The sequence below is a fragment of the Akebia trifoliata genome, chromosome 16 (genome assembly GCF_017979445.1).
Source record: "Akebia trifoliata isolate Shusen 1 chromosome 16, ASM1797944v1, whole genome shotgun sequence".
Lineage (NCBI taxonomy): Eukaryota > Viridiplantae > Streptophyta > Magnoliopsida > Ranunculales > Lardizabalaceae > Akebia > Akebia trifoliata.
Genome location: NC_141390.1, coordinates 31,380,636 through 31,394,170, shown reverse-complemented (window position 1 = coordinate 31,394,170; position 13,535 = coordinate 31,380,636). Strand labels below are relative to the sequence as shown.

Below are 13,535 nucleotides of genomic sequence, written 5' to 3'. Positions count from 1 at the left end.
TTTTTATGGAGAATGAAGTCCTTTTAAATAAATAAAAAAATATTTTGTTGAGGAGGTCTTTGTAAAAACTTGAGAATTTATGTTGAAATCCTTAACAACTGTAAAGCAATTTTCGAGTTAAAAATTAAATCTCAACCGTCAACCATTCCAGATCTAACGGTTGAGTTGCATTGGTTTCTCAACCGTTTTCCAACACGTCCCTCGAACCACCCCCTATATATATATGGGTAGCGTTCAATGGCAAACATTTTAGCAAACTTTTTGGCAAAACATTTTTCAAAACATGAGTTAGAGGTTTTGGAATGGGCTGATTTTTGGTGAGGATGATCTCTACGGTGAGGAGATCATCCTCACCAAAAATCAGCCCATTCCAAAACTTCTAACCCATGTTTACAAGCTGAAAAATCGTGGACCGTCCATTTTTTGTAAACTGTTTTTGATGGGGTTAGAAGTTTTGGAATGAGCTGATTTTTGGTGAGGATGATCTCCTCACCGTAGAGATCATCCTCACAAAAAATCAGCCCATTCCAAAACCTCTAACTCAAGTTTTGAAAAATGTTTTGCCAAAAAGTTGGCCATTGAACGCCCCCTATATATATATGGGTCCCGTTCAGCAACAAACATTTTGACAAACATTTTGGCAAAACATTTTTCAAAACATGGGTTAGAGGTTTTGGAATGGGCTGATTTTTTGTGAGGATGATCTCTACGGTGAGGAGATCATCATCACCAAAAATCAGCCCATTCCAAAACTTCTAACCCCGTCAAAAATGGTTTTACAAAAAATGGACGGTCCACGATTTTTCAACTTGTAAACAGGGGCTAGAAGTTTTGGAATGAGCTGATTTTTGGTGAGGATGATCTCCTCACCGTAGAGATCATCCTCACAATAAATCAGCCCATTCCAAAACCTCTAACCCATGTTTTGAAAAATGTTTTGTCAAAATGTTTGTTGCTAAACGGGACCCATATATATATGTATTTCGAAATAGGCTGATTTTTTTGTGACGATGATCTCTATAGTGAGCAGGTCATCCTCACAAAAAATCAGCAAATTCTGAAACTTCTAACCCCATGAAAAGTGATTACAAACTAATAGTAAAAAATTGATGGTTCACGATTCTTCAACTTATAAACTAGGGTTAGAAGTTTCGGAATTAACTGATTTTTTGTGAAGACGATTTTCTCATCATAGAGATCATCCTCACAACAAATCAGTCTATTTCGAAACTTTTAACCTATATAAGACAAAATGCTTTGTCTAGAATATTGTCTAAGATTTTGACAAAATAACACTACCCATTTATATATATATGGAAAATGCTAACATCCAAGACTTTATGGGACGTTAGCATTTTCCAACACTATTTTTCCAATAATATCCCTATTTATTTTATTTTTCAGTGAAAATATTTATTATGTAAAAAATACTATTATGTAAAAAGCGTCAGTTGTGATTCCATTTCTTGTCAGGAGAAGTCACTACTTCAATATACTCCTTAGATTCCATTTTTATCGACCAATGGCCAACTTACAAGCAAAGCCAAGAAAAAGAGCGACTAATCAACATGATATCACATAACAGGCCTTCTCCATTTTTTATTATTAAGATTGAATTCAATATGCATTTGGTAGGAAGAATGAAGTTAAAAAAAAACGGAAACAGAACCAACAGGTGTATTAAAATTAGTATTGGCACACCACAACGCTAGAAGCCTATAGTTCCTTTTCCCTTTCTGCAGTTTGCCTCTTTCCTCAGCTCCTTATGTCCTCTCCTTGCTTCTTCAAATCAGTAAGGAAACTGTATAAAGGACCAAAGAAATCTGTAAGTCTCCATGTCAAATAATTGAAAAACATGGTCAAATCTAACTTCTCTTCTTCAATAATTAAAAATTTTACCTTAAATAAGGTGTCCAATCGAAACCCGATTTCACCGTCTCAACAAAACCCATAAAGAAATCGATGCTTTGGTATTTTTAACATTGCTTGGCCACCAAAAGGGGGGGGAAGATAAGACAATGAAAAACCATTCCACACTCCGGGATCACATTAGCTACAAACAGCTCAACCTTGGCTATTTAACGTATTATGAAGTTCATAGAAAATAAAACACAAAAAATGGCCTTTCCATCGTAAGTAGCATTTGATCATTGATCGATGCTGGCCTCATAACTGAAGAGTGAGATAAAATCATCCTCCTTGCCTCTGCTGGGCGCACGTGTGTCCCACCATGGAAATCTCCCATACAATTTGGCCTATGAGATTCTCGTGGTCAAGAAACAGACTACAGAGACCCAATTTACGTTTCACGATCATGTTGATCTTCCCTTAATTCTATCGATAACCCAAGATATCCTCTAACATGTAAATCGAACCGAAAGAATCCATCTTACTGAATAAACACCGCACCAAAACATTCCAAGTGGCAACATTGGGTGAAATCCCTTCCTTCAGCATCTCAAGAAGATAAACCATGGCTTCTTCCAAACTCGACCCTTCACACAAACCATTTATAAGACTCGTGTACGTAAATAAATCTGGACAACACCCTCCACCACCCATTCCCCTCATGAGTTCAATGGCATGTGTAACCTTACCTTGCTTACAATAAGAATGGATTATTGTGTTAAATGTTATCACATCAGGCCGGATTCCCTTAACTACCATCTTCGCCAAGTGTTGCAAACCCTCCTCAACCATACCAGCACAACAAAGACCATAAATAATAGTATTATAAGTCACTAGATTCAGCTCAATCTCCTTTTTCTCCATATCCTTCACAAGCCCAAAAGCTTCTCTGAAGTTGCCTTCCTTGTAGAGACCGTCCAATAGCTCGTTGAAGGTTGTCACAGTTGGTGAACACCCGAGTTTTCCCATTTCATCGAACACCTTCATTGCCCAATGTACACGTCTGCTGCCACATAAACCTTTGATAAGTGTATTAAATGTTAATGTATTTGGCTGGCAATTCTCCAATACCATCTTCTCAATAAGGGACTGAGCTTGGTCAAACATGGAATTCCTACAAAGGGCATCCACCATGCAAGTATATGCCACAACGTTAGGATGGCAACCTCGTGTTATCATCATGTTCCATATTTCGGTCGCACCGTCTAAGTCTCCAGCTTTTGCAAAGCAACCAATAAGAGTACTATACGTCGTAACATTTGGGAGACATCCATCTTCCTCCATTTGATCGAAAACAGATATAGCCCTACTGAAATTCCCATTAGAGCACAACCCATGTACCATTACGTTATATGCAACAACATTAGGCCTATATCTTTCTTCGACCATCAAATCCCAAACATCTAGAGCTTCACATACTCTACTTTTCGAGAAAAACCCTTTCATTAAAGACGTAAACGTATGGATATTCGGACTACATCCTCCCACAAACATTCGACCCAAAACAGCAAGAGACAGTTCGATATCCCCCATATCACATAAAGCATGAATGATCGTCGTGTACGTGATGACATTGGGACTAATTCCCCGTCTCATCATTTCATCTAACAAGTCAAACGCCTCATTGATTTTCAATTCTTTGCACAACCCATTTATTAAAGCATTATAAACAGGCACAATTGGGGTGAACCCAACCGCAAGCTCCCTCGCTTCGTTCAATTTCCCAAGCCTACACATCGAAGATACAATCGTCGTGTAGCTCACCGCATCAGGAAAGCATCCCTTCTTCGACATTTCTTCAAGCAAACTACGTGCACCATCGACGCGATTATTCTTACACAATGCCTTTAGAAGAATGTTAAAAGTAAACACATTAGGCTCCAACCCATCTTTCTTCATGTTGTTGTATATCGGATTGATCATCAAAAACCTGTTCTCATTAAGTAAAGCATCCAATAGATGATTATAAATCTTAACTGTAGGTTTACAACCGTAATCATGTATCCGATACAAAGTCTTCAAAGCTCGCTCGGCTGCTCCAGCTCGCTTATAAGAATTTATAACACTAATAAAGATGTCCTCAGAACAACTAATTCCTTCGAGTTTCATTTGTTGTAGTAAGTATTGAACACCATCAAATTCGTTTTCACGCCCAAGTTTATCAATCATGGTTTGATAAGTTAAATGGGTGTGTTTGAAAGATTTGGAATTGGTGATGGATTTGAAATATTCTAAAGCAACTGTGATGTCTTTCTCATGTTTCAACCTCTTTAGAACATCGAATTCTTTGATAAGTGTTGCGTGTGCTTCAGATTCTTGATTATTAAGATTGACAAGTGGGTTTGTGTTGAGGAGAAACGATAATGGTGGAGGTTTGCGGACTTTTAACAGTAAAGAACATCCCTCTTTCAGATTCATGATTGGAAGGAAAGTTTTTTCAAATCGCTTAGATAGAGAGTTGAATCAGAACAATGTACAGAGATGACAGAACTGCTACTTTTGTAAAAGATTTGCAAACTAAAATTATTATTTTTTTTTTTTGAATAAAAATTAAAAAATACATGGCTATGTTTGGAACATGATTTTAAATCCCATCAGAGACCGAGACGACTCGCCCGATACGTCTTGGCATCATCCACCAATAAGATGGATAGACAAGTCAAATGAATCAGACGAGATTTTAATTCATGTTTCATTTGTCTCATTGTGAAACAAAACGACTCAAATGTATCGAAAAATTCATCTGAAATGACTCGGTCTCGTTCATAGGTGAGATGAGACGTCAAAATGAGTTTTAAAACCATGGTTTGAAAATACTTTTGAAGTCTGACAATTAGAAATCAGACTTCAAAAGTTTCATCCAACGTCCCGACCATTATTGATTTAAAACTTCTGAAAACAAACAAAAATAAAGATTTTGAAGTTTGAATTTGAAAGGTAAATCACCTCCATTTAAACTTAAGAAGTGTTACCAAATACATTTTGAAGTCTAGAAACTAGAAATTAAATTTTAGAAATTTCATCCAACATCCTATGATTGGTTCAAAATTTTTGAATTTCAATTCTAAAATCTGAAACAAAACAAATAGAAATACAACTTTTGAAGTATGAATTTTAAAAGTGGGTCACCTCCATTGAGACTTCAGATGTGTTAGCGAACACACACTTAGGAAAACTAGTAAATATTGCAAGAGTCTGACTAACCCCACTAACTTAATAAAATTCTATTTACTTCAAAACAAAAACAAAAAAGTTTTTTTTTTTTAAATGTTATTTTTCATTGTTAAATTTTAATTATAAATTTGAAAAGACCTTTAGGGATCAGTAGTCATCATTGTCAAAACATTGGATCAAGTACTCCAAAAAAAAATTGAATTTTTTTTACTTAAGTTTTTCCATGAAATCTAACCTGTTGTGATGTTGGAGCACTAATTTAATAATCTATTTGAACAACACGACCCTTGGTAAGAGTTAAAATCTTACTTATCAAGGGAAGTATTTTTCACATTGCAATGCAAATTTTTGAAGTGGAATATGTGGAAGAAAAAAATACGTGACTTGAGATAGTAAGATTGGACATGAATCCATTTTCACTAATGAGAGGGTTGAGTTTGGACAAAATAGAATGGAGTCGTTTAACCAACTACAAAGCCTTGAGATAAAGCTTTACACTGTGTTTGGATTGAGAGAAATGGAGAGAAGAGAAGAAAAGAGAAAATAGACGAGTTCCTCTCCATTAGAAAAAAATTGGAGAGAAGAGGAGAGAAAAAAGTGTGAGTTTTCATTCTCTCCAAAAATGGAGAGAAGATGAGAGAAATGGAGAGAAACTCTTTTCAATTATTTTATAATGCTAACTCTGCCCTTAGATTTCTTTTAAAATATTTTAAAATTCCAAGGTTGTCGCAAGTTCTCTCCTATCAATACAAACATGGTGGAGAGAAATTGAGTTTCTCTACCCTTCTCTTCTCTTCTCAATGATGACGAGAAGTTTATAAAATTATAAAGCATCATTCATTCATTTGTTAGAAATTTTTTGCTCACAAAAAATTCAATCCAAGATTTCATGGAATCTAGGACTTTTTTTTTTTTTTAAGCTTTGGAAGAATCTAGGACCTAACAATCGCACCAAATCACATGTATTGAGGCATTCCCAATTTACAAAATCTACCCATGTTAGGTGTTAAAGGACTGGTTTTCTCCTGTATTACTACTTCGATATACTTCAAAAAAAAAAAAAATTGAAAAAAAAAATTTAGGATTGATCTCCCACTGTTTGGTAGATTGAAAATACTTGCTTCTAAAAGTGTTTTAAAAAAAAAAAAAAATTTAACAAATTGAATGATTTTACGAATCCTTGCGTTAATGGTAATAGGCTCCTCACAGATATGTTGTTTTAACTTCACCAATCTAGGGAAAACTTGAGAACTTGGAGTACGGTACAAAAAATTTAGAATCACCTTGTACTATTAAGAGCAAGGATGCAACACTTGCATAGATATTTCCAATAATTTTTTTGAAAAAAAAACATAAAAATTAACATTGAATTTGTATCCCATAAAGGAGATCATGTCAAGTTCATCATTTTTATTTTTCAAATTGACACATAAATCAAGTTGATGGTATTCTAATATTTTAAGAATTTTATGACAAATCTTGTCCAAAATCAAAATATTTTAACAGCAATGTATTTAATTCCTGATACATTTGGGATAAAATTGCATCCCTGATCTGTGCCCAATGATATGATGCACCACACTTTAGGACATCCAAGGGTGAAAATCAAAATATAATGTGCTTATATTAATCAAAATCTCACTTTGTGGTGTGTGAAATAGACCCGAAATCACTAATCAATAACATAGGATGATTCGGTAATAGTATAGAATAACATTGCTTAGAAAACAGAACATCAAATAATACCTAGTACAACTAATCCTTGATGAATACGGATTACTAATATGTTGTACAACTATAACATTTAAAAAGATCAACCGAACCTCCTACCTTGTGCTTGCCTCTTTTCTTCACCCCATATCCTGAAAAGTTCAGTCTTTTAAGGAGGTGCACGCTAAAAGACCGTGAAAATCTTGTTTGCTAAAAAGTCCTTTACCCCCACTGTCGTAGGTCAAAACCATCTCATGAGTAAAAGCAAACTTTCAACCTTATTTCCTGTTCTTATTCTCTTCTCTGTCCTTCTCTCGCTTCTTGTAGAGCCTTTCGAGAACACGTTTAGCCTCACAATTGGGGAAATTGACGAGATCGTAATAGTGGGGTGCTATGTCAAGCAGCCTATAAAAAACAGGCAAGAAAACAAATCAGCAGATTGAATGTCACTTAAAAAAGCTTAAATACTTGAGCCATCCAATCCTTCTTAACATGAAGGTTTTCACATGCACTTCAACATTCCAATAGTTTTCACATAAACATTAGAGAATCCAAACAACTTTATATGGAGTGCATCTATAGAAGAGTTGCCATGAAACTTAACAATGTCCGTTTAAACATACAATAACTTACCATTCCCCACAAACATCTGTAACTGTGCGAATAAAATTTCTACTTGTCAAGACGTATTCATTGTAAATAACCCACTCAGGCTTGTGATCCAAGCAGCTTGACGGGTGCAAGTGAACAACCTGAAAGGTGGAAAACAAAAGATAAGGGATAAGTGTCGCAACTTTGATAAGGAGTTTAAAGTCTTGAGTGTTGATACCATGACCTGGGTTTAAAACCCTCCTTCACCTACTAATTAGCAAAAGATTGCAGCTTTGCTACAATACTACGAAGAAAACAAAATGATATAAAATCAGTAAAATTTATGAGAAAACAATAATCCAGTAAGATATACCTGATTGTCTTTCACGGTCAAATAATGACCAGTACGCTCAAGGTGGGCTACTTGCATAAAATAACCGGTCAGCATAGCCTTCCTAATGTTAATATAGTAGTCACGGCTGTTAAAATCTGTGCTGCATAGCTTCAGGTTGAATCTAGCCATGATGTGCATTAGCTGTTGCCTCACATTATCAACAGACTTCAGTGCCCTATGATTGACAAAATTCTCGTAGCACCATTGTGGATCTTCATCTGCAACATATCCATGAAATAACAATTAAGATGTTGAGCACATATGGAGTCACTCATGATCACAATCATAAAAAAAAAAATGGTACTTACAGTTCTGTTTGTAGGCATGATATACATTCAAAAGCGTGAGGTGATCCCCATCAATGTGGCCGAACTGAGCTTTCAATTCGTCTGCAGCTTTCTGACCCTCCCTAGGCCGGACAAAGCAATTGGGTACTAAAGAAAGAAATTGTTATCACAGAGGAGGCCCACGGTAGGTCAGCAGATCCATAGAGAAGAGACGACACTATTTGCTTGATGTGAGAATACTGAGAAACTGCACTATTTGCATCAGCACTTAGAAATTTCTATGGCACATGCCAACAAGTGGCATGGAACCCAGACAGGGAAGTTGCTGATGACAATCTAATTGGACAGAATAATCACATGTTCATGTACTCACATACCACATACACTTTCCAATAGTACACCTTTCCATTTGTCTTTTAGTAAAAAAGACAAGGGTATGTTGGATCTTTCACATAATAAATGCTTGTTGGCATTAACTGCCAATCCTAAGACTAAAATGCCCTTAACATTTATTATGTAAAATACATGCATTTATTATAAAAAAGACCAATATACCCTCGTCTTTTTCAATAAAAGACAAAATGAGCAGGAGTATTATTAAAAACTGAATGTGGTGGAGACCACTAATGTCCAACGTCCCCATGAGGTCTTGGACGTTAGTATTCCCCATATTTATATAACATAGATAAAACCTAAGACACACACAAGCAAGAACATGAGCAAAGCAGCAGAGAACATTCACACGTACCTGAAAGCATTGCTAGAATTGAGAGGATCTCATTCGAACAATTGAATTCTGGACTAACAACAAGCATCTTCGACATTTGAGGATCCAAGGGAAACTCACTCATGATCTCCCCAAGTTTGGTCAAGTTTCCTTCATCATCTAGTGCACCCAAGTAGCTCAAGACCTCTAATGCTTGCATCAATGTCTCAGGGGCAGGTGGGTCCATAAAATCAAAATGAACAAGATCATCGATTCCAAGTTTCTTTAACGTGAGAATTGTGTTTGCTAGATTAGACCGTAGTATTTCTGGATATGTCTGTGGCTGAAGATCATTATTGAAACTTCTCTCAGTGTAGAGTCTGAAGCATTTACCAGGTTGCGTTCTTCCAGCACGCCCTGATCTCTGATGAGCACTTGCCTTTGAAATTGGAGAGACCAACAAAGATTCCACTCGCACACGTGGGTTGTAAGCTTTTTGTTTAACAAACCCAGGATCGATAACGTAAACTATACCATCAATGGTCAAAGAAGTTTCTGCAATGTTAGTGGATACCACAATCTTCCTTCCAGGAGGACCACCCTCTTTCAGTGGTGGCGGTGCAGGCTCATATATCTTCTGTTGCATTGCAGGGGGGAGTGTAGAATAGAGAGGCACAGCTTTCACGGGTCCCACTTGATCACCCAAATTTCCTATTTCCTTATTAATTTTCGGGCACACATCTTCTATCTCCTCCTCTTCAGTAAGAAAAACAAGTATGTCACCAGGAGGTTCACACATGTGTATCTGCACGACTGTTCGAATTGCTGCTTCAAGGTAATCCCTCTCGGGTTCCTTCGTGTAGAAAATCTCTACTGGATGAAGTCTTCCAGGAACTTTCATAAGTGGTGCACCATTGAAATAAGTTTGGAACTTTTCCGCCTCGAGGGTTGCACTCATCACAACCAGTTTCATATCAGGTCTATTTCTCAGAACTTCCTTCAAAAGTCCAAATAGAACATCTGTTGCCAAAGTTCTTTCATGAGCCTCGTCAAGAACTATCACTTTATAGCGTTCCAAAAGTGGATCTGCCATAGATTCTCTTAGAAGCATACCATCTGTCAAATACCTGCCACCCATATTACAAATAAATATCAACTAACCATTTCAGAAACCTAACCATCAAAAACAATGCAAAGCACTCAGAAACAAACTGAGTAAATTAGAATGATAAATGGAGTAATGACGTTTTGTGTATTACGAAACGAAGCTTACTTCAAAACGGTTTTTGCACTACTGCAATCTTCAAAACGAATACTGTAACCAACTTCTTCTCCTATAGTTACATCCATCTCCTCAGCAACTCGACGAGAAACAGACATTGCAGCCACTCTACGTGGCTGAGTGCAGGCAACCATCATCTTCTTGCTTTTGTCTACAGTTTCTTCGTCAACAGCTTCAAGAACAAACTGGGGTATCTGTGGAACATAAATACTCCATTTGTCAAATATCTAGAGCCTACCATTTTTTTTAAAATATTTTTTGACAGGGAGAGCCAACCATATGGCACAAATACTTTTGTCATTCCACTTCCAGTATTTAAATTACTTTTCTGAACTAGGTTGTTCCAAGGAACCTCCCACACATTTCATGTACTTCATTGATTAATTAAAGAAGGAACAAAAAGCCCAACCATATGTAAAGAACCATGCAATTGAGTATTTGATCAGATCTTTTTCCCTCAAGCTATGTGAACAACGGTATTAAAAAAGAAAAAAAAAAAAGAGAAACCCAGTGTTAGATTGTTTTGCATCCTTATAGCACATATATCAAGGGTATAAAATGATTCAACAGTCACAGAATCACCTGACCAGTGTTGACTATGAGGCATACCCTTTTTACCAGAGTCTCAACACTTTTAGAAATTTAGGTTGCTCCACAGTAAGGAACCAAATACTTTAGAAAGAAATACCTTTCTTCCAAAACAAAATCTCCAATTTAACCCCAAAACAAAATCTCAATGCCGTTATTATTGATAGGGGTTTTTTATTTTTATTTTTTTGAGTGATGCGACTACTAATCACTGTACAAGTGTCATCGAAAGGAATATCAAGCACATAACTGATCCATAGAACTCCTTTTATCCAAAGACACGAAATCCCAAAACACAACTGGAAGACATCCACACAATGCTAGCCACACCATGGGATCATCCAAACACACATATTTTCATTATCGAGGAGCTACTGGATACTATTAACAATCTGGAAACACACAACTCATATACCATACAAGAGTCACTATATAAATAAATAAAACAACAAAGAACCAAACGCTTCACACGTCAAAAAATTAAATAAAAAAATAAATAACCCATTAGAAATTCCATAGAAAAACTCGAAAATGAAGAGCGAAGCGCTCATTGGGCATGCATATACACCCATAACATAAACTGTTTCTTCCTTTACATCCCAATTTCAGTGCAATGTTATTGTTATCTACTTCATGTATTGCTACTTACCAAAAAAGCACGCATATTAACAAAGTTCAGATTAGCTAATTATTCAGTGGGGTTCAATTCGGTTAATTTGGATAAATTGGGGGAAAGTTTCATTAAAAGATCGGAATTTGGTGGTGGGGGTGGGGTTTAAGCAAAATATGTTTTGGGGTTTTTTAAGTAAAACCCATAATCTTAAACTTAAGGTGGAAGGTAAAGATGTTAATATATTCAATGAATCTCCGTTGATTCATAGATTAATTTCGGCTAACCCCTTATTCTGAGAAATTTGTGACAATTTAAATACTAATAAATTACAAGAACAACAACAAAAAACCAAATTTAAGTGTTTGTTTAATCGACCTGAGTTGTTTTGCCGCTTCCGGTCTCTCCCACTAATACCAAGGTCTGATTAGCCTTCAAAACCTTCAAAAACTCTTCTTTTTGTTGCCAGACAGGAAGAGTTTTCCGCTTCTCCAGAATTTCATAGTATCGTTGTGAGTACGGGCGTCCGTTCCATCTGTTGGTGAGTGAGCTGTGGACTGGGCCACCATTCGCCTTCGCGAGTTTAGCCGATACAGAGGTCTCGTCCACCACATCGAACAAACTCACTTTTCTCTTCCTCTCTGTCGACATTTCTCCGCAATTTTTTTCCAAATTCACGAAACCCTATAAACAAAACCCAAAAATAGGCCTGAAACGAGATGCAAATCGATTGGAGAAATAACACGAATGGACCAAACGATCTGGATCAATGATTTTATGATATCGATGAAATTTCTCAAAACCCTAGAAAAATAAAAATAAAAAAACTAATTAAAATGATCTACAGAGATACTGATAAACCCTAGAAGAGGAGGCAAAGATAGGGTCTTAATGGGTATTAGAGGAGATAAGACCATGAAACGAAGACACAATGAATCTAGGTTTCTAGAGCTTCCCAGTTCGACTGATTTTGACCCTAAAAATTGGAAACCCTATTTTCTGCGTTGCATCCATCATAGGCAATAAGAGGAGATTACCCTTGTTTTTAAACTCATGACGTACCCCTTTGACCTAGGTCATCTATGAGAGAGATAATGAGTAAATTATCTAAATGCCCACATCTTCAGTGTCTAGTTTCGATTTTCTTTCAAAAATCACTTATCCTTTGTGGCACTTAGACTATGTTTGGTAACACTTCTGAAGTCTGAAGTCTAGAAATTAGAAATCAAACTTCAAAAGTTTCATCTAACGTCCCTCATCGCTGATTCAAAATTTCTGAATTTCAATTCTAAAATTTAAAATTCAAAACTAAACAAACGGAAATGAAGGTTCTGAAGTCTGAATTTTAAAGGTGGACCAACTCCATTCAGAATTCAGAAGTGTTACCAAACACACACTTATTTGAATAGTTGAGAGGAAATAAAATGGATTTTAACTTTTGTTCACCATCCCTTCTTTGTGACTACGTTTATGACAAGAGGAATGAAAGGTGGGGATTTTTTTTTTTTTTTTTAATAAGTTAATCACATGTTAGGTAGACCTCGATTAGAATTACATCCAAAAATACATCTTCCCAACCTTATCCTCTTGAATAATAATAAATTGAACGAAAACAAAAAGATGGTCAAATGTATTCAATTGGCATGGAATGTGCATAAAACCATTTTTTTTTTCTTGTGTATTTCGAAGAAAAAACTCTATGATTCTATTTACATGCCACGTCAGTTGAGTATGTATTTTTTGAATCAATTAAACACAACTCCATCCTTTATGAGGATTCAATACAAATTATGTCCAAGATCCTCACTAGTAAGCTCTCTTAGTTACACCCCTCATCCAATACAAGCTAGACAAGTGTGTTAGCTGCTCTATTTTTTTCTCAAAAAAGATGGACAAAAGAAATACAATCGAAACGATAAGGAGTCTCCCGGATCACTCTAAGACATTTGATTGCAATCTTCAAGTCTATTACAATTTGAATTCGATTACATTTATGTCTAATAGCCAGTTTCATTCCTTCTCTAGAGAGTTGATAGATAGCATGAGAGTAGAAATGAATCTCATATTTGGAATAAATAATATCTTGTATGAAGCTCTCATGTCTGCGTTTGTAGTCCAACGGTTAGGATAATTGCCTTCCAAGCAATAGACCCGGGTTCGACTCCCGGCAGACGCATACCCTTTTTTTGTTTTTGTTTTTTTTTGTTTTGTTTTGTTTTTAATGATGGCACCTCCATTTCTTTACTCATTACAAGTCGATCCAATTTGACCAACAAAATATTAGC

General features: G+C 36.1%; 2 protein-coding genes and 1 non-coding gene across 3 annotated transcripts; 1 reads left to right on the top strand and 2 right to left on the bottom strand.

Moving 5' to 3' along the window:
* Positions 1 to 1,518: 1,518 nt before the first annotated feature.
* On the bottom strand, positions 1,519 to 4,620 carry LOC147383570 (Pentatricopeptide repeat (PPR) superfamily protein). The gene is made up of 2 exons (XM_086429206.1): positions 1,900 to 4,620; positions 1,519 to 1,801 (listed from the first exon to the last, which is right to left on the bottom strand). Exon 1 carries the CDS (start codon positions 4,324 to 4,326, stop codon positions 2,335 to 2,337), a length of 1,992 nt encoding a protein of 663 aa, XP_086285332.1. The 5' UTR covers positions 4,327 to 4,620; the 3' UTR covers positions 1,519 to 1,801; positions 1,900 to 2,334.
* A 2,061-nt stretch (positions 4,621 to 6,681) lies between these two features.
* On the bottom strand, positions 6,682 to 12,270 carry LOC147383569 (putative pre-mRNA-splicing factor ATP-dependent RNA helicase DEAH2). Its single transcript, XM_086427800.1, has 7 exons — positions 11,629 to 12,270; positions 10,044 to 10,246; positions 8,813 to 9,897; positions 8,086 to 8,211; positions 7,757 to 7,995; positions 7,426 to 7,544; positions 6,682 to 7,197 (listed from the first exon to the last, which is right to left on the bottom strand). The coding sequence occupies exons 1-7, from the start codon at positions 11,899 to 11,901 to the stop codon at positions 7,071 to 7,073; spliced, it is 2,172 nt and encodes a 723-aa protein (XP_086283926.1). The 5' UTR covers positions 11,902 to 12,270; the 3' UTR covers positions 6,682 to 7,070.
* A 1,084-nt stretch (positions 12,271 to 13,354) lies between these two features.
* TRNAG-UCC (transfer RNA glycine (anticodon UCC)) lies at positions 13,355 to 13,426 on the top strand. Its single transcript has one exon. It is a non-coding gene; the product is annotated as a tRNA-Gly (tRNA).
* Positions 13,427 to 13,535: the final 109 nt, after the last annotated feature.